The sequence below is a fragment of the Suricata suricatta genome, chromosome 4, assembly GCF_006229205.1.
Source record: "Suricata suricatta isolate VVHF042 chromosome 4, meerkat_22Aug2017_6uvM2_HiC, whole genome shotgun sequence".
NCBI classification, from domain to species: domain Eukaryota; kingdom Metazoa; phylum Chordata; class Mammalia; order Carnivora; family Herpestidae; genus Suricata; species Suricata suricatta.
This window is the reverse complement of record NC_043703.1, coordinates 117,030,808-117,053,234: the sequence shown is the minus strand read 5'-3', so window position 1 is coordinate 117,053,234 and position 22,427 is coordinate 117,030,808. Positions and strand designations below refer to the sequence as shown.

General features: G+C 43.2%; 1 protein-coding gene across 4 annotated transcripts in view; it reads left to right on the top strand.

Moving 5' to 3' along the window:
• SLC4A5 (solute carrier family 4 member 5) overlaps positions 1-22,427 on the top strand; it is a 114,261-nt gene that overhangs the window by 3,583 nt on the left and 88,251 nt on the right. For all 4 annotated transcript variants that reach the window (XR_003907902.1, XM_029937624.1, XM_029937622.1 and 1 more), the window contains exons 2-3: positions 338-566; positions 2,065-2,233. Coding sequence is in view for 3 of the 4 variants with exons in the window: in XM_029937624.1 (XP_029793484.1) it covers positions 2,224-2,233 (10 nt within the window). In the remaining variant the exon portion in view is untranslated. The remainder of the gene's footprint in view (positions 1-337; positions 567-2,064; positions 2,234-22,427) is intronic.

Sequence of the window (22,427 nt, the reverse complement as noted above, 5' to 3'; positions counted from 1 at the left end):
GTAATAAGTGGTATTTCCCTAGCAACAGCTAGCCCCTCAAAGTCCTGGAAACCTTGCTTCCAAAATACTTGAGATTTTTCCCCTGACTCTCTGGCAACCTGAAGGTGTATAATGAGCTACTCAACACAACCCCAGTGCAGCTCTTTCTTGCCATGGGTCTGTTCCCATGCTTTAATAAAATCACCATTTTGCACCAAAGACATCTTCAAGAATTCTTTCTTGGCTTTTTGCTCCAGACCCCACAAATCCCCCATCACCCCAAAACTTCATTAATTTGGTATGTGTATTTTCATCCTTATTAACTATCTTTATTAACTTATTAACATTGTTCTTGCAGAGTGGTTGTACTGGTTTCCAACCCCAGCATCAAGATGGGTCTCCTTGACTGAATTCAAGTGCTCCCCTATAGAGAGTGGGGGAAAATAAGTGTTGGAAAGAATGAGGAAGTTGGGCAGGGGAAGGCCTTGGGTGCCAATCCAAGGAGCTCAGACTTCATTTGACTGCCCTGGAAAGCCTCTGATGATTTGGGAACAGAGAACAAAATGCAAAAGCTCAGTTTTAGGAAGGTGAGCCTTTAAAGTTTTCAATTGGTTTGTGTTGTGGGGAGAGCAGGAATGATCATGGGGTTGGCTTGGGCCAGCAGCAGGACTCAAGTTCACAAGACAGAGGAGATTTGTGGGGTGAATGTGCAAAGGGGGAACAGAGCAAATGCCATGGGACAAGAGATTGGGACCATACTCATTCTACCAATGCTTGCCCTTGAATAATCCCATTAGACTATTGCACACTGCTGGTGGGGGTATGAAGTACTACATTCCTTCTGGAAAACACTGTGGCATTATTTAGCAAAGATGAAGATGCACATACCTAATGATCCAGAAGTCCCCAAATATACCAAAACAAACAGGCAAACAAAACCACCTTGAAACAAGGAATTTAGGAAGGAAAGAATTGTCAACAATGTCAAATATAACAGAGGTCTGTCAAGAAAAGCTCTGAAAAGCATCCCCAGACTTTGGCTATTAGGAGTCTGATGATGAGCTTTGCCAGAGAAATGTTTGTGACGTGGTAGGAGAAAATGCAGAGCAGAGTGGTTTGAGGAAGGAGCGAATGGTAGCAAAACGTAACCGAGTGTGTAATGTGCTGTCAGGATGGTTGGCTAAGCACAGACTCAGCACACAGGAACATTTGGGATGTAATAAAAGCAGCTTTTCAAACGAGTGGATAGAGGATACATAATTTGATAAATGGTGTAACATGGGGGAACAGTAATAAAGTTAAATCCTTGTCTTACACCATATACTAAATTCAAGTCAGATGGCTTTTAGAACTAGATGGAAATATAGGTGTACATAAACCTGGGGATGGTTAAAGTGTTTCTGAGACTGGAAACAAAACTAGGAACCTTAAAGGAAAATATGGATAAATTTGATCTCATTAAAACACACACACACACACACACACGCAAGCACTGGACCTCCTGGAAGGAAAAGAAGGAAAGGCCATTGACAAAATTTAATAAAAATGACAAACACAGAAAAATATTTACAATAGATGATAAATAAATCTTATACATAAAGAAGAAAAAGAAAAAGAGAAACACACTGATAGAACCATAACTATGAATAGCAATTCACAAAAACTCCGATTGTTTTATATCAACTGCAAAAAAGTTAACCTCAGTAGGAATCAAAAACTCTAGTTTGAGATGAACTAAACTCTTACATTTACTTTTCTTTCCTCCCTAAGTTCACCTGAAATTACATTTTTTTTTTCAATACAAGAAAGGAAAGATAAGGGAAAAAATTCCAAAACAGTGCCGGAAAACAAGTATAGTAGTTCTCCCTTATCCGCGGGGTACATGTTCCAAGACCCCCAGTGGAGACCTGAACTGCAGATAGTACCAGGCCCTATATATACTGTTTTTTCCTATATATAACATACCTATGATAAAGTATAATTTATCGATTAGGCACAGTAGGACATTAACAACAACAATAAGACAATTATAGCACTATACTGTAATAAAAGTTACATGGATGTGGTCTCTCTCTCTCTCAATAGCTTACTATATGGTACTCCTACTTCTTCTTTCGATGTTGTGAGATGATAACAGACCCATGTGATGAGATGAAGTGAAGTGAATGATGTCGGCACTGTGACATACCGTTAAGCTACGACTGACCTGCAGGTAAAGGAGAATCACCTGCTTCTGGACCACGGATGACAGCAGGTAACTGAAACTGCAGACAGTGAAACTGTGGATAAGGAGGACTACTGTACAGTAAATTCTTGGGGATTTGACACCCAGCACCTGTTCCTTTGGCAGGAAAGCCCTCCAGCCCCACTCTGCTCATGTGGTTTGTGTGGGCCTGCCATGTTCTTGCAGACCTGCTTCCTAGTCGTGGCCGGTGGCCCAGGCTTGGGCACTGTTAGGGGAAGGATGCCACTCACTTCCATCCCCTCCTTACCTTGGGTTCTATTTTATGGAACAAACACATCATAGTCAATTGGAAGACCAAATGTAGCTTTACCAATTAGTAAAGACTTAGGACCTTGTGGTACATTCTTGGAAAGGTTCTCTTAAGATCCTTTTCATCCTCCTTTTAATTTATTTTTTTCACATTTATATTTATTTTGAGAGAGACAGTGAGAGAGCACAAGCAGGGGAGGGGCATAGAGAGAGGGAGAAGGAGAGAGAGAATCCCAAGCAGGCCCTCTGCTGTCAGCACAGAGCCCAACTTGGGGCTCAGTCTCATGAACTGTGAGATCAAGAGTCGGATGCTTAACCCACGGAGTCACTGAGGTGCCCCTCCTTTTCACCTTCCTAATTGGACAGATTGGAAAGCTCAAAACCTTATTTCTCAGTATCCCTTGCTGCTAGAGTTCTGGATGTAAACCGGGTTCTACCAATTAACTATACTTGCATCACATTGGTTGAGGAACCTGCCTCCTAACATGGAGAAAAGATGGAGTCACCTGGGAATTAGCTAGAGTGGGAAACCCTGGGCTTGGAGCAGCAGACATTTTGGCAGTCAGTGGCAGTTGTGGCACTTTGGGCATGTGCCCCACAGTTCACCCTGCCTTTCCCTTTGTTCACACACAGCAATTGAATGGATATTTTTCTATGGCAAGGCAGAAAGGCTCTCAAAGTAAATAAGAACCTTGGAATAACATTTTTTTGTTTTAAACCAAAAAAACATAAATAAGATTGTGCATTGGTTGACAGCAAAATTGGCATTAGAGCTGGACAGGGGACCAAGCAAGTGTTCCAGCAAACTCTCAGTGGACATTGGACACAAGCAGGACAGCATTCTGCTGCCAGGGCAGTTCCCTCCCCATTCCTTTATCTGGAAGGATCCTCAGCCTGAAAACCTGTCCCTTTTTGTGCCTCCTGGAGGGAAAGCTACCTGCCCATACCTTCCTGTCCCCTCACTACCCCAGGCTGAACCTCACCCTCTAATTCCTGCATGAAATGAAAAACAAAAACTAAAATATCTAAACTAAATATCCAAATGATTTAAACGAAACCTGGGTGGATGGAATGCTTGGTGGTAACAGCCTAATAAGCCTTAGCCCCGTGCCACCATCCACTCTGAGGCCGATCATTCCATTCTTGTACAGAGTGCCATTCCATGTTTGCTGCTATTTATGTCTTTCCCTATAATGGCCCCAAACTTTTCCTCCCCAAACTTGCTCCATACGAGGGAAACTGGCCCCAATTCCTGGGGTATACCGCATTCTTCCACCACTTAGGTTTTTATTTTTACAGCTCCTTCCCTCTGCTTCACCCTTGTTCTGCTATTCCAAATCCAACCCCTACTGTTTCCTTCACTGTCCTTCAGAGGCCATTTTCTCCATCAAGTGTTTCTTTTAACACACAGGACCTAAGCTAGGGTCTGGGCCTTCCAAGGCAAGCAGCGACCATTTGTGAAATGAAATCAGTCCTCCAAACACATAAGATTTCTTTCTTTTACTGAAACCCTCCTTTCCTTTGTGCTTTTTTAATAGGGCACTTTTCTGTTTGTGCTTTTGTCTAATTTCTGATGTGCTGGAGACCACATGAGGCTGGAGACTGTACCTTCTGGGCCAGGCTATCCTGACATGCCCAAGATGGAGGGGTCTCCTGGGTTGCAGCTCTTTCAGAGCTAAATCCAGGAAAGTGTCAGGCAAACCAAGCTGAGTTGGTCATCCTAGTCTTACTAATCTTTGATTCCATGGATTGTGGAAAGAAACTAGGACATAGGGTTAATGTTAAAGCTCAGCCACGGCTCCTAAACACACCTGCCCATATGTCTGCTGCATATGTGGCTTTTCCACTGGGAGAAACCCTGGTGAGCTGGGAAGAGAGTGAGGGCTTTATGCCAGAAGGTAAAGTTCCTATCTGAAAGAGAAGGTAAACCCTGAAATATGGGTCTGAAGACATTCAGTAAATCTACAATAGGGACTGAGTAGGAAGAGGGGTGGAGTTCATTTTTTAATGGAGCTTCCAACCCCAGCTCTTCCTGCTACATCTGTGAGTCCAGGGGCTACTATTACACTCTCTGAGTGCCAGTTTCCATATCTGCAAGATTTCCTCTGGGGATGAAAATCCTCACCTGGCCGGACTGGTGAGAGTTAAATAAGGAAACGTTTATGAGTCATCAGGCCCAACTCTTAGTGTTTAGAGATGCCTAAGCACTGGAGATTTCAGCACACTCCTTTTCCTTGCCCCTGCTACTTTGTGTGCTATCCCCCCAAACCTGTGTGCCCACACCCCAATCTTGTGTGCCCACACCCTAACCCTGTATACACAACACCCCCCAACCCTGTGTGCTCATACCCCCAACCCTATGTGCTCACACACCTCAACTCTGTGTATACACCCCAACTCTGTGTGCCCACACCTCCTAACCCTGTGCTCAGACCTCCCAACCCTGTGTACACACACCCCAACCCTGTGATCCATACCTGAACTCTGTGTTCCCACACCCCTGAACTCTGTGTACACACACCCAACCCTATGTGCCTGCACCCCCCAACACTGTGTGCCCACATCACCTAACACTGTTTGCCAGCACCCCTACAACTGTGTTCCTCTACCTCCCAACCCTGTGTGTCCACCCCTCAACTCCATGTGCCCTCTCCCCAACACATCATATACATGCCCTCACTACCACTTCTTTTCCCCTCACTTCCCACTCACTGTCTTGTCCTCTTCCCTCTGCTCCCTCAGTATATCTTTCCTACTTACAAAGCAGTTAAAATGAGGGCAAAAATCAGCACAAAACAGAAAAATCACAAAGCATGCAATCTTTTTCTTGTAAGGTTTAATTTGTTCAAATGCCTTCTTCGTTTCTCTTGTTCATATACTTCTCTAAAGAGTCAGGAATTGGGGTTTGCAGAGCTGGAGGGGCTGTGGGATACGGACTGTCTTCCTTAGCCTCAGGCCTCTGGAGAGAAGAGGCAAAAGATCTGCCATTTCCCCTGAGGATTGTCTCTTTTAAAGGAGCTGATCCTCTCAGGGTAAATGCCTGAGCAGGCCTGTTGTGCTTGGGCAAGCTAAACCGGCAACAATAAACCTTCCTAGGACACGCTGATTAGATAAACCAATAAGAATTACAGAAGACACAGACATTAGATTAAAAAACTTAAAATGAATGTTACTTTTGCGGTGTCTGTGAATAGACAAAGACTTCTGGTTCTAAAATAGTTGGTTGGTGAGGCAATAGAGGAGGGGCTATGTTAATAGCAGAGGCAGAAAAAAGGGGAGGTGGATGGATTCCAACTGCAAGGCCCACCCTAAAGGATTGGATTCAAGAGCCCCAGAGCAACGGGCTACAGCACCAGGTGAGTAAGAGTGGATTTTAAATATATGGAGTTAACAGCTTGGCTGTAGATTTTGGTTTTGGGATGTGAACGAACCCAGTAGTGTAGGCAGGAATCTCCAAGCCCATGGAAGGTCAGGTGAGAATTTTATTGCTTTTTACTAAAGACCTGTCCAAGATTTAGAGAGCAAAAATAAGGCAGAATCTGATGTTCAAATTAATTTTTAACTACTTAAACATAGAGAAGGACAAGTCGGATAATGACCAGGTTGTCCTGTGGTAGTGTTGCTATTCTGCATTTCCCTGTCCCCACCTTTGGAGAGGGGAGCATCTATGCCCGTGTGCATCTGGGCAAGGTCAGACCTGCACTTAGGGGCTGAGGTCTGGATCCAGTCAGATTCTCTGCAGAGGTCCAACTACCCTTCTCAAATCTATGCTTTTAGCCATGGAAGTCACAGTGGTTGGTCCTGTGTTTACTTCAAGCTTCTCCCAATTCAATAAGGGTTATTTTCAGCATCTTCTTGGAAGTTTATAAGAGTCCAGGAAACATGAGACTTGTGTAAAAATTCCCACACCAACTAAGCTTTCCCCCATGAAGGAGGCATGCTTTACCAAAGATCCGCTTCTTGGGCTCTAGGGAATGAGAGGCAGGTGATGCATGAGAAGCCAAGGAACTGGTCCTCATGTCTCTTCCTAGACGTAGCAGACTGCACAGTTCTTACATATCAGGACTCTTAAAAATCCGTTGTGTATCCAAGAAGGGGTCACCCAGCCCTTGATGAAATCCTAACTTAGAAATCCAGAGCCTTTGTGGGCTTCTGTCTCTGAGAAAGGTTATTTTTACTCTCTTAGGATTTGGGATTGAGCTGTGTATAAACTGAGGAATGTTCTCAGGAGCATCCTAAAAACCCACCAACTGTGCTCTTTCTCCCTCTAAACCTCCCAGCTTATTTTGGGTTGCTCAGTCTGAGGACAGCTATCTTTGCCTATCCACTGAAGGTGTTACATTACTGGCTATTGTTTGACTGAATGCCTGCCCATCCTCCCTTCAGTTAAGTTCATCTCAGAAAGGCAGTAATCAGGCACTTAGACTTATTAATGGAGATGCTCAAATATCTTCTCTTTTACCTCCCTGCTCTGTGACCATTGATGGAGGCCATGCCAGCAAAAGAGATAATTCAGGAGGAGTTAGGTGGTCACATGAAATGGATGGCAGAGGGTGTTCTCCAATGTTACCTCATTTTAAAACTGAGGCTTCTTGCTGAAGAAGGGTGGTCTGGATGGAAAGTCCTGTTTTCTACTCTTACTCACTTATTTGTTATGAGGGGTATGCGAATGCTTGAGGGTTGTTTCCCAGGGAGGGAGAAGAGGTGAGAGGAGTAGGAAAATTCTCTCTATTCATGTCTGATCTCCAGGCTCACCAAGGTCCTCAGTGGGGACGGGGCAATTCTTTTACTTATCCCTTGATGACCCCTTGAAGGTCAGCCTTTCTCCCAACCTCAAAATCCGCCCCCCGCCCCCGAACTACACACTCCTGCCCTTCACCTCCTTCCTCATGGAGAAAGTCTGTGTGGTCAGGTGGGAATCACCTCTGCTTCAGCTCCTACCCATCACCTCTTCCCTGTTTTGGATGAAGTTGCCCTCTTCCCCTGATCCTGCTTCAGCCTTTCCCCTCTGCTCTTTATCAGGGATCCCCCAGAAGCCAGTCAGCATGGCAGGTTCACCTGGCATGGCCAAAGCCAGGGTTTAGAGACCAGGGTCATTTTCCAGATAGGGCTCATTCTTTGTGGTGGCCCATAGAGTACAGCTCCTTCTAATCAATTTCTATATCTAATAGAACTCCAATCAAAGTAAAAAAGGACTATTTAATTTTTTATGTTTATTTTTGAGGGAGGGCAAGAGAGAGCATGAGCCAGGGATGGGGCAGGGGGGTCAGTGGGTCTGAAGTGGGCTCTGAACTGACAGGAGCATGATGTGGGGCTCGAACCCACAAACTGTAAGATCATAACCTGAGCCAAAGTCAGATGCTTAACCAACAACTGAGCCATCCAGGTGCCCCTAAAAAAGGACTATTTAAAAAGGTATTTAAAATGATATTATTTAAAATTATATTGAAATTACTTAATTGTTTTTTGTGGTAAAATATATATAACATAAAATTACCATTTTAGCCATTTTTGAGTGTACAGATTTAATAGCATTAAGTATATTCACATTATTGTACAACCACCATCACCACCATCTGTATCAAAAACTTTTTCATCTTCCGCAACTGAAATTCTGTACCCATTAAACGGTGACTCCTCAACCCCCCTTGCCCCAGCACCAGATCTACTATTCTGCTTTCTGTCTCTGTGAATTTGGCTATTCTAGGTACCTCATATAAGTGGAACAATTGTATTTATATTTTTATGTCTGGCTTATTTCGCTTAGCACATTGTCCTCAAGGTTCAGTCATGTTGTAGCATGTGTCAGAATTTCCTTCCTTTTATTTTTGAAAAAAATTTTTTAAGATTTTACATAATTTCATCACCCAACGTGGGGCATGAACTCACAACCCATGAGATCAAGAGTTTCATGCTTCACCAACTAAGCCAGCCAGGCACTCCTCCTTCCTTTTAAAGGCTAAAAAATATTAAATTGTATGGATATACCACATTTTGTTTTTCTAATTATCTATAGATGATCATTTGGGTTGTTTCCAACTTTTGCCTATTGTAATGAATGTTGGAGTATGGTACTAGCTCCTGTTTGAGTCCCTGCTTATTTGTTTTTGAATAGAAAATACATCCCTATGGTGGACAATATAAAAGATACAAGTGGTTATATAGTGGCCCCTGAGCACCTGCCTCCTGGTTCTGCTCCCAGGAATCTTCACTGAAACCAGGTTCTTGTGCCTTCTTCTCTGGAGAGACTGTGCAGCCACAGGCATGCCTGCCCCACACACGAATGGTGGTAAACCATAAGCGCCCTTCTAAACTGTGCTTCTCCCCCATTAACAATAATATGTCTAAAAGATCATTTCATGGCAATGTTTAAAGAGTGATCACTCTATTTTTTCTTTTTTGAGAGAGAGAGAAAGAGAGAAAGTGTGCAAGCAGTGAAGATGGACAGAGAGAGAGAGAGAGAGAATCTTAAGCAGGCTGCGCACCCAAAGTGGGGCTTGATGCAAGGCTCGATATGGGGCTCAGTTCATAACCATGAGATCGTGACCTGAGCCAAAATCAAGAGTCTGACGCTTAACCAACTGACCCACCCAGGTGCCCTGTTAGTATACATGCTATTTAAAAACTTCATGGTTTTCCAATGTACAGACAAAAGGTGTTTTTTTTTTTAATCAGTCCCCTATTGATGGATATTTAGGTTGTTTCCAGTGCTTTGCTGCCACAAACAATGCTGTAATAGTTAACAGCCAGAACTTACTGAGAACTTACTATGTACCAGGTCCTCTTTAAAATCCTTTCCATGTATTATATCATTTAATCCCCATGGTAATCCTCTGACATATATGCAGAGACGTAGGTAATTGCCCCCAAAGTACACATATGTCTTTACCCACAGGTGGGACTATATTTGTAAGATAAACTTCCAGACAAAGAGTTGCTGCTCCCCAAAAGTATGTGCATTTTAAAGTTTGTAAGTATTGCCAAAGTGGCCTCAGAGAGTCTGTGCCCAATGCAGAATCACCAGCCATTGTGTGGAAGAGGGCCTATTTCCTTCCAGTGTTGCGGTTGTGAAACCTTTTGATATTTGCTGATCTGAAAGTTAAAAAAATTGTATTTCACTGTGACTATCACTAGAGTTTGCCTCTTTTTAAAAAAATAAGGTTGAGCATCCTTTCAAATGTTTAAAGGCCACTTATTTTCCAAGTGAGGTTTTAAAAACTTGACAAAATGGAGTCACCCAGGTGAATCTGTCGGTTAAGCGTTGGACTTTGGCTCAGGTCACGATCTCACAGTTAGTTCATGAGTTTCAGCCCCACGTCAGACTCTGTGCTGTCAGTGCAGAGCTTTCTTGGGATTCTCCCTCTTCATCCCACCCCCAAAGTAAATAAACTTAAAAAAAAAAAACCAAAAGCTTGACAAAGTGATTCCATAGTTTATCTAGAAGGATCTCTGGGCAAGGTAGCCTGGGTTCCTTAAAATTTCCATTTTGCTTCTATATTTTTCTGAATAGGTAATACAATCACAAGATCAATAATTTAATAGGAGTAAAAGGGTGTAGAGTAGACAACCCCCCTTCCAAGTCTCTCACTAGCTGCCTAGTTCCTATCCCTAAATGCAATCTGGGTTCCATTTTTTTGCTTCCTCCTATGGGCATAACCTGGGCCATGCTGTTACCCTGAGCTGTTTCGTGTCTGAAATACTAAGTTCCAAGATCCCACTCCAACCCCACCAGTGTTCTCTTAACTCCACACAGCACCACACCTTAAACCTCACCAAGACTCCTCTTGTGAGGCACCACCTGCCCCTTCCTTTCCCATCCAGGCGAGATTCTCAGACCCTCCAGAGGCTTTACTTCATTGCCCCATTGGCCTCTAATTATCCTTGCCTGGAAGTCCTTTCTGTTTCACAGCACCGAGCTGAGAGTTGCTCACCCACAGGATTGCTTGAATTTTAAAATCCTAACATAGTAACCACATAACTGATTGCCTGAACTGGAATCCTTTCTGAGAATGAAAGAGGGCACTACTAACAATGAAGCCAAGACATATGGGCAGATGGTGACTGTCCAAGGCAAATCGGATGCCAGTTTCAACCCTAGTCTTAAGGACAATCACATTTGATTTCAGGGCGGAGATGAATGTGCTGAGTTCAACAAATAAATACATTGCTGCCTTTGTTCACTGCCCAAGCTTCTCCTCTAAATGGAAAAAATTTTAATAGCGCATTTCTCCAAATCTAGCCTTTGGAATATCAGTTTCAGCCCCTAAACTGAAGTGTATTAGACACAATTTATTTTCTAACATTCTCTGCCTATATTTTGAGCTTCCATTTAAAAAAAGGTGATGACACTTAAGTCTCTGTCAGTTGGAGTTTCTGTTTTGGGGGTGGAATGGGGTAGGGCGTTGGACTCTTAGGGAACTACGTAGGCCCCTACACTTGATGCCATCTAGTCCTTGTTTGTGGTACATGCAGGTCATTGTGGAGCACTGAATCTCTCTCCCTATCCTTGTGACACCTTGGATGAGGGGTGGGGACAGTCTTGATCAATAGGACCATCTTCTCCCATACTTCAGTCAGGGTTTGCTCAGGGATCTTGTCTTTCCTATTGCCCTAAGGGAAGAGGCTTTTTTCCCTCTTTTTTCTGCTTTCATAGGCCCTCCCTGAGGCAAAGCACAGAATGGTCTGGCTATTTGAAGGGGGAAAGGAAAGGAAGTAAAGAAAGTAGCAGGCTGGGGAGGCATTGGGTAAGTATTCACTACTTTATTTTGCAAGGCATCCAACTGGCTCAAGTCATGATCTCATTATCTCATGGCTAATGAGTTTGAGCCCTCATAGGGCTATGTGCTGACAGCTTGGAGCCTGGATCCTGCTTTGGATTCTGTGTCTCCCTCTCTCTGCTCATCTCCCACTCTCACTTTGTCCCTCTCTTTCTCAAAAATAAATAAAACATTAAACAAATTAAAAAAAAAGAAATGTTGGGACACCTGGGTGGCTCAGTTGGTTAAACCTCCGACTTCGGCTCAGGTCAGATCTCAGTTTCGTGGGTTCGAGCCCCACGTCAGGCTCTGTGCTGACAGCTAGCTTAGAGCCTGGAGCCTGCTTCCAGTTCTGTGTCTCCTTCTCTCTCTGCCCCTCCCCCTCTCATGCTCTGTCTCTCTCTGTATCAAAAATAAAAAAAATAAAAACATTAAAAAAATAAAAAAAAAGAAATGTCTTATATTAGGTGTACTTCCTGTTTTAACTATTATGATATTATAATTTTCTGTATCTATTGAGAAAACCTTGCTAAGCCCATCCCCCCAGGCCAGTTTAGCCATTTACCAGCTGTGTAAACTTGGACAAGTTACTTTATCCTCTCAGAGCTTAAATTTCCTTATCTGTAAATGAGGGTAACAGTAGTTCATATTAATTAAGTGCTTAGCACTTGCCAGGCACTATTCCAAATTACCTCATTTGACCCTAAGCATAAATTCATGAGATACATACTATTATTCCCATTTTATAGATGAGGAAATCAAGTCTCAGGGTCATAAGTATCCGGCCCAAGATCATGTGATCTGCTCTTAACCACTGCCCTACCCTTTCTTTTGTAAACAATAACCATCACATAGGGTTATTTGAGGGTTAACGAGGTAATTTTGTAAAGCTCTCAGCCCAGGTCCTGGCACATAGTAAAAGCTTAATAAATTCTAAGCTAATATATTAATCATGAATTTTTTGGTCATTTTTATCCACAATGCCATTGGAATTATATTTAAAAGGTATATAAATTTGGAGCTCCTGGGCGGCTCAGTTGGTTAAGCATCTGACTTCTGATTTTGGCTCAGGTCATGAACTTACAGTTTGGTTTGAGAGACTGAACCCCGTGTCAGGCTCTGCGCTGACAGCATGGAACCTTCTTGGGATTCTCGCTCACTCTCTTTCTCTTTCTGCCCCTCCCCTTCTTGCACACACACTCTCTCAAAATAAATAAATATTAAAATTTTTAAATAAATTTATGGATATTTAACATATTTGCCCTGTTAGGTTTTCCCGTTCTGAAATATGTTACCTTATTTTGTTTCTTAGCAAAATTTTATCACACATTCTCATATAAGACATGCATATTTCTAGGCAAGTTTATTTCTAGATGTTTTAGAGTTGTGTCACTACTGAAAATGAAATCCTTCTGTCAGACAGAGTGGGGAGTCTCCAGATTCTTGTTAATGGATCACCCCCCAGGGGCCCTGAGAGGAGTGGCTTTCCCTCTCATTTTAGGCCTAATAGCATGAAGATCACTTGACCCACATGGTGACACACAGTCAGCAGGGAATGAGGCACAGGCTGAGGAATGGCTTTCCAGGGGGCTTAGGTTGGCTGACAGATCACTGTCCTCTGTCTCGGAAAGTACAGCCTGGGGATTAGGAGAAGTGGGTTTGCTCTGGGTCTCTCCTTGAACCTGAGGGATGAATTCCCAGGGGCCTGAAGTTCCTCTATGGCCTCAGTGATTCCTAATTGACTTTGTCAAATGATGGCTCCCGCAGCAGCTTTGTCAAGGGCCAAGCTTGCCACCTTGGGAGTGTGGCTTTCTTAAGAAAGGGGATTGCTCATTTCTCTGTGGGAAATGAGTGGTCTGTGGAGTCCCTAATGGTCCTCTGTGGCCAGACTTCACCCAGAGCCTTCAGAGGGCAGCAGAGAGCAGATGTAGAGGTTCCTGGCCTGCTGCGGGATTTTGTTCCCAGAGAAGTAACAGTGATGGCTCCATTCCTGCAAATCGCCAGGAATACCATGCCCCACCTCCTCAGAATAGGCATATTGTAACTTCCTGGGAATGTACTGATTATTACTAGTTGATACTAATTATGTTCTATGGGCCATACACTGATCTTTTATGTATATATTGATTCAGTAAGTTCTCATAACAACCACTGAGGTAGATACAATTAATATTTCCATTTTTCAGTTGAGGAAATTGAAGGGAAAAAAAGGTAGGTAACTTGCTCAAATCCCGTAGGATTTGAACCAACCATCCATAAGCTATTATGGGAGTCAGGAATACCTCAGTGAACAAGACAGAGGCCCTGCCATATTAGAGGATAGACAGTAATGAATGAACAAACAAACATATAACCTGGTTTTGGACAGAAATTCCGTATAGACCAATAAGGCAGAGTTAAAGAAAGGGGTATTTTAGACAGGCTGGTAAGGGAGGACCTTCTTGGGTAGATAGCATTTGACCAGAAAGCTGAATACACGAGAAGGCTGAGGTTGGGGAAACAGGAAGTGCAAAGCTCCTGAGGTGGGGATGAGCTTAGGATGTTAGAGGAATAGCAGGATGTGCAGTGTGGTTGGTGCAGAGTGAGCTGAGGTCTGTGCCCTTGCTGGCCACAGGCCACAGCAGTGACTGGGGGTAGATGGAGATTCAGTAGGGAGAGACCCCATCATGACCTGAGCCATCTTCAGGCTTCTCAGCTTCCCTTTAAGATACCTCTCATCTTTGTTTTTGTTTTTTTGTTTTGCCTTCCCGGGTACAGTATTGACATCCCACAGTACGTTTCCTCCTCAACCCTGGATACAGTTCAAAAGCAGCTAAAGTGGACAAGAATCTGGGGCAGCCAGTCTTGTGCCACCTGCCAACGCTTCACATAATCTGAGAGCAAAAAATCTCACATACTGGCATGAGACTTGCCACGCTTGTGGAAAACCTCTTGTGGGTAAAAGTTCTAGGTAAGCCCCAAATGACTCCTTATTCCCACCAACACAAGGGTAGGAAGCTGACTTTTCCTTCATGACACTTCACCCCTTAGGTTCACCTAAACCCAGGTGGGGTTCAGATAACATCTAGCCAGAAGATGGAAGAGAATCTGTCTCTATGAAGTCACCACCCTGTCTCCTGGGTCTCCAAAGGGAAGCCCAGAGGTCAAAAGCTGCAAATAAGAATCTTTGCCCCTCCTCCCTCTCTCATACTATCCTGGTGATTGAGGTGGACCTGTGTGAAACGCTCCTTTGGCCTGGATTATAGGCATCCTGGTTTTTAGAACCAGAGGTGGTTGAACAACCTAATCCAGGATTTCTGAACCTTGGCACTGTTGATGGTTTGGGCCAGCTCATTCTTTGTTGTGGGAGCGTCTTGTGCATTGTAGGATGTTAGCAGCATCCCTGGCCTGTACCCACTAGAGGCCAGTAGAGCTCTCATCCCAGTGTTACCTTACAACCAGAAATATCTCCAGACATTGCCAAATGTTCCCTAGGGTGGGAGAAACACTTCTGACTGAAAGCCACCTGGGTGCAATCTCTTCCCTTTCTCCTAAGTCAGTGCATGGGTCTCAGCTGTTACCTCTCTGGTGGTTACTGAAACCCTCAAGCATTTGTCTCAGTGCTTAATGCCTTGACAGTAATGTGAAAGAGGCCAGAGGTAGGAAAGAAGAGAGAAATGGGATGGCCAGATCTTCTTTAAACATTTTTTACTCACAGAACTGAACCATGGGGAAGGGCAGGGGTAGAGTTGGATATAGGTACCACTGGACTAGGTCTCTCTCTCTCTCTCTTTTCTCTCTCTCTCTCTCTCTCTCTCTCTCTCTCTCTCTCTCTCTCTCTCTCTCTATTTGGTCTCCTTAGTCACACACACACACACACACACACACACACACACACACACACACACAACTTTTACCACTCTGTGTCTTGGCTCTGTTAGCTCTCCCTGAAGACAGGCTTTCTCCAGAGAAGAAAGAGAGTTCAGAGCAGGCGAAGGGTAGTGGGTGGGCTGACAAAGACCAAAAGACTGGCAGGACAGGAACAAGATGTTGTGGGTATCACTGAGGGAAGAGTGAAGTCATTCATCACAGGGTCCAGACCAGAATGGGGGTAAATGAAGTCATGCACGGCTGGTGGAAGGGGGGGAGAGGAAGATGTGTAGACACTAGAGGTCTTCATCACATTGAAAAGCAGGAAGAAGAGAGGCAGAGTTTGGGAAGCTGTCCGCTAAGAGTCTCAACTTTCTGCTCAGCTTCACGAATAATTGTTTTGCTTCAGAGACACAGGCATGTAGAATCACAGGATGTTAGAGCTTGAAGGAAATTTAGAAACCATTTAGTCCAATGAACTTCATGCAGGCTCTTTCATTAGTTCATCAGAGTTAGTTGGAATTTGAGAATGATAGTTGTTTACAGTCTTTCCCTCTATGCTTGGCATCAAATGGGAAATAAGACACGCAAGTCACATAGGTGCAAATCAAAATAACTTCGTAACAAGTAAAGCTGATTAGAGAATTTGCTTTAGAATGTACAACCACAATCACACTTCCCAATTTCCCCCTAGAATTAAACTTGTCTACCCAACACTGGAAGACTCCCACCTACAGTGTGAGAATCTGCCCTGGAAGTTTCCTGTGAAGAGAGGAGGAGAGGGGCACAGCCTGGACTTGCTCTGAAGCAGCAGTTCTCAGAAGGATCTGAGTCATGGCACATACCCATTTTATTCTCCCAAATTTGCCAATCACCTGAGTCACTCATCCTCCTCTAGGTAAGCGTGAGTGAGGCAGAGAGGTAAGTGAAAAGGACTCTTATCAAGACTTTCGAAAGGATAGAAGCTGCTACTTTATAGGGTAGGGTACAGGGGTTAGAGGGAGATGGATGAGTTTCCCCTAACAAGATACCATGTATTAAGTGGAAACTCTGCTTCAAGAAAACTGGAGCTCAGAGAGGTGAGGTGATTATATTAGGACCACACAGCTCTGGGGACAGAATAAGGTTCTTCAGACATCTAATGCCAAGGCTTTCCCATTTCACCCTTGTCATTGCAGCAGATCAGCTTCATCCAGCGTCATCCACATAATATTAACAAGAATTGCCTACTCTATCATTCAGAAGTCTTCTTGCCCGTTCCTCCCATCACCACCACTGCCTCCACCACCTCCATCTACCCCCCATCTCTTCCCTCTATACCTCATCACCTCCATGTACACCTCTACAACCTCCACATATACCCCATCACCTCCATCTTCACCTTCACCACCTCCATCTCACCTCTACCACCTCCATTTATGCCTAACTACCATATTGCCATTTCTACCATCATTACTACCATCCCCATTTTGGTTAGCAGGGAGCCAGCACAGACCATTTGGGTGGAGAGGCAGAGGTGAACTAGAAGGCTACTCACACGGCTGTGGTTTTGAGATGTCTTCAGGGTCTTTGAGATCAAGTATCTCTCCAGCTTTTGATATTCCTGATCTCTCCGAAGAGATCATCTTGGGACAGTTTTAAGAATATTGTAATAGAGATAACATAACTACACACGTTTAAACTCTTGACCACATGTATAAACTGCCACAGTTTCTAGTCATGCCCTATTCTGACAGCTACAGATTTAGGCACCTGCAATGTGATTAAGATTCATTACTGGCATCTCAGCAGTCCTCAAAGCTCTAATGACCTAAAGGCTGAAGGTATTCAAGTAAGCTTTAATTTGGGGTGCCAGCCAGCTGGGTCCCCCCAGTATGTAATACAAACCCAGGCTTCTGTAGGCTCCAAGAAGTGCTGCCGCTCATCTGTAAAATGGGTGGCCGTGGGTGGGGGTGGAGGTGGGGTGGGGCTAGCTCATCTGTAAAGTCCCTTCCAGCTCTAACATCCCTCCAAAACAATCCAAAAAGGACCTAGTATAGAAATCATGTAGGGAGATAAACAAGCATTTAAAAACCAGTGCAGAAACACAACCCTGCCATAAGAGGATCACTAAGTTAAAATCCAAGAAGAAATTTAGAGCAAAGTTGTCCGCCTATGATTATGCTCTGTTTAGACCCTGCACGACCCTGGTCTGTCAGCTAAGCAGGCACCAGTCCCTTACCCTGCAGGAGTGTCCCTTCCCCCACCCTGGTCACATGGCTGGCCGTCACTGAGCCCCACAAGTCAATCTCCAATGCCCCAAATACTGTTCAGCTTGGAAATCACAGAGCGTCCTTCTTGCCACCTAACAGCAACAGAGCAAGTGACTCTGGCCTTCCTGAGATTTGGATCCTGGTTTCCAGTGCTAAGATCGTGAAGGTAAGTTTGCAGCTTGGAGTTTCAGAGATAGTAGACAAAACTATGCAGATAAGGGAAAATGTGCTTTATAATATGAACACAGAGTATTTGAGAGTGAGCTTCACACAAACTGAGATGGTTAATACCATGAAAGCTGAATAAATCATCCAAATGAGCATTGGATATTTGCCTTTTCTTTAAAAAATTATACTGTATCAGTCATCCTGGTGCCTTGAGTTCACTCCAAATTAACCAAAATGACATGAGATTCACTCTCTTCACACCATGGCGACTTAGTTCATTGTTCTCATCTGTGGAACTGGGAATCTTTTTCTTTAGGCAATGCAAATTTCTGTTGTCTTTGCCAAATTTACAGGATTGGCTGAAATTTTTATGAAATAAGCAAAAACCCTGAGACTCACTTCTTCCCCAGAAAGCTATTGGAAAATAGACTACATCTGTTGATATAACCTCTCAGGATAGAAAGTAAATAATGGCTAGCCTCTTTCACTACAGATTTCTGTTATTTAGTTTGGAAACTGCACCTAGTTTTGTTGCTAGTGGTTAGCTTGGGGATACTTTGTTTTTCCCTTCCTCTTCTGGGTCATTCATGGGTAAGGTCTGCAGGGCCCAGAGGCAATGAATAAGCTACCGGTTGGGAGGCTGGCCTTTCTCTAGCTTCTAAGGTTAGTTTTTAAAGCCCAGAATGACCCCATGTCATTCGTGTTAATCCAGTTCACAAAATAATTCCAGATGAGCCCTCCGGGAGGTCCTTTTTAAAAACACTTTGAACTATCAGAAGAGTTCACTGGATATAGATGTTGGGCTGGTCCTTGTTTTTAGATATAATAAGGTCAAATAGTTTAAACGATGGAATGGGAGGAAAAACTCCCAAAAGGCTGACCAGTAAATGTGGCACAACCTTTTTTCTAGTTAGGTTCCCTCCCCTAGAGATATGGATGTCTAATCTTGAGGGTTTATTACTATATTTTGCCTCTGTTCCCTAAGAAACTATTTTATTCTGTTTGTTTCTAGTGTCTAGAGCAAATATTTGGAACAAAGAGGATTTGTTGGGTTGAATTGATGTGCCTTGGTGGACAGGGGAGTAGGAGGTTCAGAGAGGTGGCAGTGTTACATGGAAAGTGATTCAATTACCAGGGTTTTGATATTCAAAATGCATGCACAGTTGCATACCCATAAGAGTGGCTGTATCGCTATTTCTCTGCTGCCGTGGACATTAAGGCTGCTTGGGGAGGGACTCTGAATTTTGTTTCCTGGTGTGGCACTCTGGTGCTTAGCCTTGAGGGCTTAGGACATTGATTTTGTCAGCAGGGTTTGCATTATCAGGGATCCAAGATAGGATTCCAGGCTCGTCATGACAGGGACAGTAAAGTGGGATGGGTCCTTTAAGGACTTAGGACAAAAGAGAATTTGGTCTGATTCCTCACTGTAAAGCCATACTCACCCCAGAGTCTAAAGATGAATGGGAGAATAATGATGAGTGAGTTATGTTACACAGTGAAGGGGCTGGTGTAGGAAAAACTGCTGCTACAAGTTCTTTCATTTGCTAAGTGCCAGAGGCTGGTGTGTTTCTAGCACATTTCCTTTGGCAACATGTTCCAGTGACCGGTTGTACTGGTTAATGTTCTGGGGATGTAAATAACTCAAATGGACTGAAGCTAGCTAAAAAAGAAAAGAAAGGTTTTTTATAAAGCCTTTGGAAGGTCTTGCAGATGGAAATTCAACTAGATGTCTGGAAGGGCCTAGAACTCAGAAGTTGATGGCTTCTTCTAGACTCCACTATTGCTTATGTCTTGACTTCTTTCTTTCCTCTCCTACTCCCTATCTCCCTCTACTTTCTCCCTCCCTTTCTCTTTCCCTGCCTTCCTTCCTTCCTTGGTTTGGGGAATCAAAGAGAATCAGATTTCAATCTTAGCTCCCCCATGACTGGCCCTGTGACACAGGAGAAAAAATTTTATTTAATTCTCTGAATTTCCACTTCTTCATTTGTAAAATGGGGGTGAAAATGATGTACCCCACTGAATTTTAGTCTGTATTAAATGAGATTATGAAAGCATTCAATTAATCTATATTATATAAAATGTGGAGATAGAAATTCTGTTTCAAGGGTTAGGTCACTTTTGGAAATTTTTGTGATGAGTCAATGCTGCTGCTGAGCAGTAGTTTTTCTAAACACTTTGCATATGGCCAACATGCTGCCTGATTTTTTCAAATGAATGGTTTCCTTTGAAGATGATCAGGGGTAGCCTAGGTTCTTCTCCTACTTCTGCATACTCCTGGAAGGGGGCTTCTCTCAAGTTGTGAGAAGGTAGGAACCAGCACAGAGGAGGTGGGGAAGGAATGGCCTCAACTAGTATAGAACTGGGAGATGTGCATCTATCTGAATATGAACTACATTACATCTCCATGCTTCCCTAGTTGGACAAAGTTTTCATCTGGTCACATTCGTATTGCCATTTTGCATTTACTTTTGTTTGGTTTCCAATCTGAGAATCCACAGCACTTCAAATATGAAAGAATATGTTTTTCTTAAATTTTTAAATGTTTTTTATTTTTGAGAGAGACACAACATAAATGGAGGAGGGACAGAGAAAGAAGGAGACACAAAATGCAAAGCAGGCTCCAGGCTCTGAGCTGTCAGCATGGAGCCTGCCATGGGGCTCTAACCCATGAACTTGTGAGATCATGACCTGAGCCAAAGTCAGAGACTTAACCAACTGAGCCACCCAGGCACCCCACTGCATGAAAGAATATGTTTTTAAACCATGCTGGAAAAGTCAATTTAATTTGTATTATTTCAGAATCCACTGACCCTGAGAGTTACAGTGTTATCAATACTGTTTCTCTACTTTTCTTGGATGCTTTCCTCTATGTGGCAAGCAAGGTAGTAGCAACCAAACTTGTCAGGTTCACAACACCAGAGCCAGAGCCAGAGCCACACCAGGCAATTTTGGATGGATCAAGTGGAAATGTCCTGAGAAGTATTCTGATTGGCCCAGCTTTGGGCATGGGATCAGCATGCAACCAATCTCTGTGATGGGGGGATGGGGAGTGTTTGATTGGCCAGGCTGGGTCACAGAGCCTTTCCTCTTTGTGGTTGGGAAGAGGTGGAGTCATTCCCACCTAAAAGATTTGGAGGCAGATTCTATACGTTAAAGAGGATCTGTTACTCAGTTTCTCTACTCCTCATACTATGAAGGTCGAGAAGATATAAACTCTCAAAAAAATCACCAACCAATGGAAGCTACCAGTGCGACCTTGCTAAGGTTACCAGTTCACAATACCTGGCTTGAATGCAAAGCTATGATCTTGTTATGCATGTGAAGCTCACGTGAAGCAAGCTCAGTGTACGGTGGTGATTCAGTTTAATAGAAAATATAAATGGGAGTTTTTTTCTTTAAAACAGTGGTTCTCAAAGTGTGGTCCCTGGATTAGCAGCTTCAGCATCAGCTTGTTGGAAATGCAAGCTTTTAGTCTACACCTCAGATCCACTGAGTCAGTTACACTGGGGTGGAGCCCAGAATTCTAGTTTCTAACCAGCCCTCCAGATGACTCTGAGGCAAACTTAAGTTTGAGAACTACTGTGAACCACTTTTTTTTTAGTGTTTATTTATTATCAAGAGACAGAGAGAGACAGAGCATGAGCCAGGGAGGGTCAGAGAGAGAAAGACACAGAATCCGAAGCAGGCTCCAGGCTTTGAGCTGTCAACACAGAGCCTGATGCGGGGCTCGAACCCACAAACCATGAGATCATGACCTGAGCCGAAGTCAGATGCTTAACTGACTGAGCCACCCAGGTGCCCCCTATGAACCACTCTCTTAAAAAGTTCTTTGTTTTACAGTTCTCTTGGGTATGTTAAACATGATTCACTGAACAAATGGATTTAACCATGGATTTTCAGGGGGATACAATTATGGCATGAATTGACAGTACACATGTCATATTAAACTATTTGCCTTAAAATATTTAAAAATAGTATATAACCATATTTTAAAAATCAAGTAACACATGTAAGAGATTATAATAAAAATCAAGAAAAACTCCATCCCAACTTTCTATACACTCCACTGTTCTACTTCCCAAAGATGAACACCCCTCTTTCTGTTGGCTAACACCCCTCTCATAATATATACATATGGTTTGATAAATGTATCCCCTGCAGTTTATCAGAGCTGGATAGTAGCCTCCCACAGGTGAATGTTTAATTATCTTATACCACACCCATCTCGTCTTCCTTCTCCCAATGTACATATCATCATTGTTTTTAGTTAATTCAAAAATCATTGTTCATACTCCTATGACCGTGTACCAGAATCACCTTTTATTTCTTGCAGTTTTAATTTTCTCCTAGTGTTTCTAATTGCCTTTCTTTGCATTTTCTGTCTTTGTCACTGCCTTAAATTTTTCCAAATTCTCAAGGAGTGTATCAAATCTCTGGCATTTCATCTTTTCCTTGAGTGGTCCTCCTGAAACCTTGTTTTTAGCTCTTCTGAAGATTGACTAGGGCTGTGGCACAACTGTCATCTAGGGACCTCCCTTCATTATTCTTCTGGTGGGACCTCTCTCCTGGCCCTGTTGTCTTCCCCTTCTTGGTTCCTGGTGGCAACATACTTAAATAACTTCCTAGGAAGTTATGAGACTGAAGCAAAATGATTTTCTGGATGTCTGAAAATGTCTTCTACACTCTGTCTTGACTGGCTAGTAGAGAATATTAGGTTGAAAATCATTCTCTCTCAATTTTTGGATTCATTGCTTCATTATCTTTATTATCCAAGTTGCTGATAAGAAATCTTCTGATAATCTGATTTTTATTCATTTATAGGTGATCTGTTTCTGTTTATTTCACTATAGAGGTTTTTAGAGTTTCTTTTTTCTTCACATTCTTTTAGTGTTCTAAAATTTCATAACAACATATCAATAAGTGTGAGGA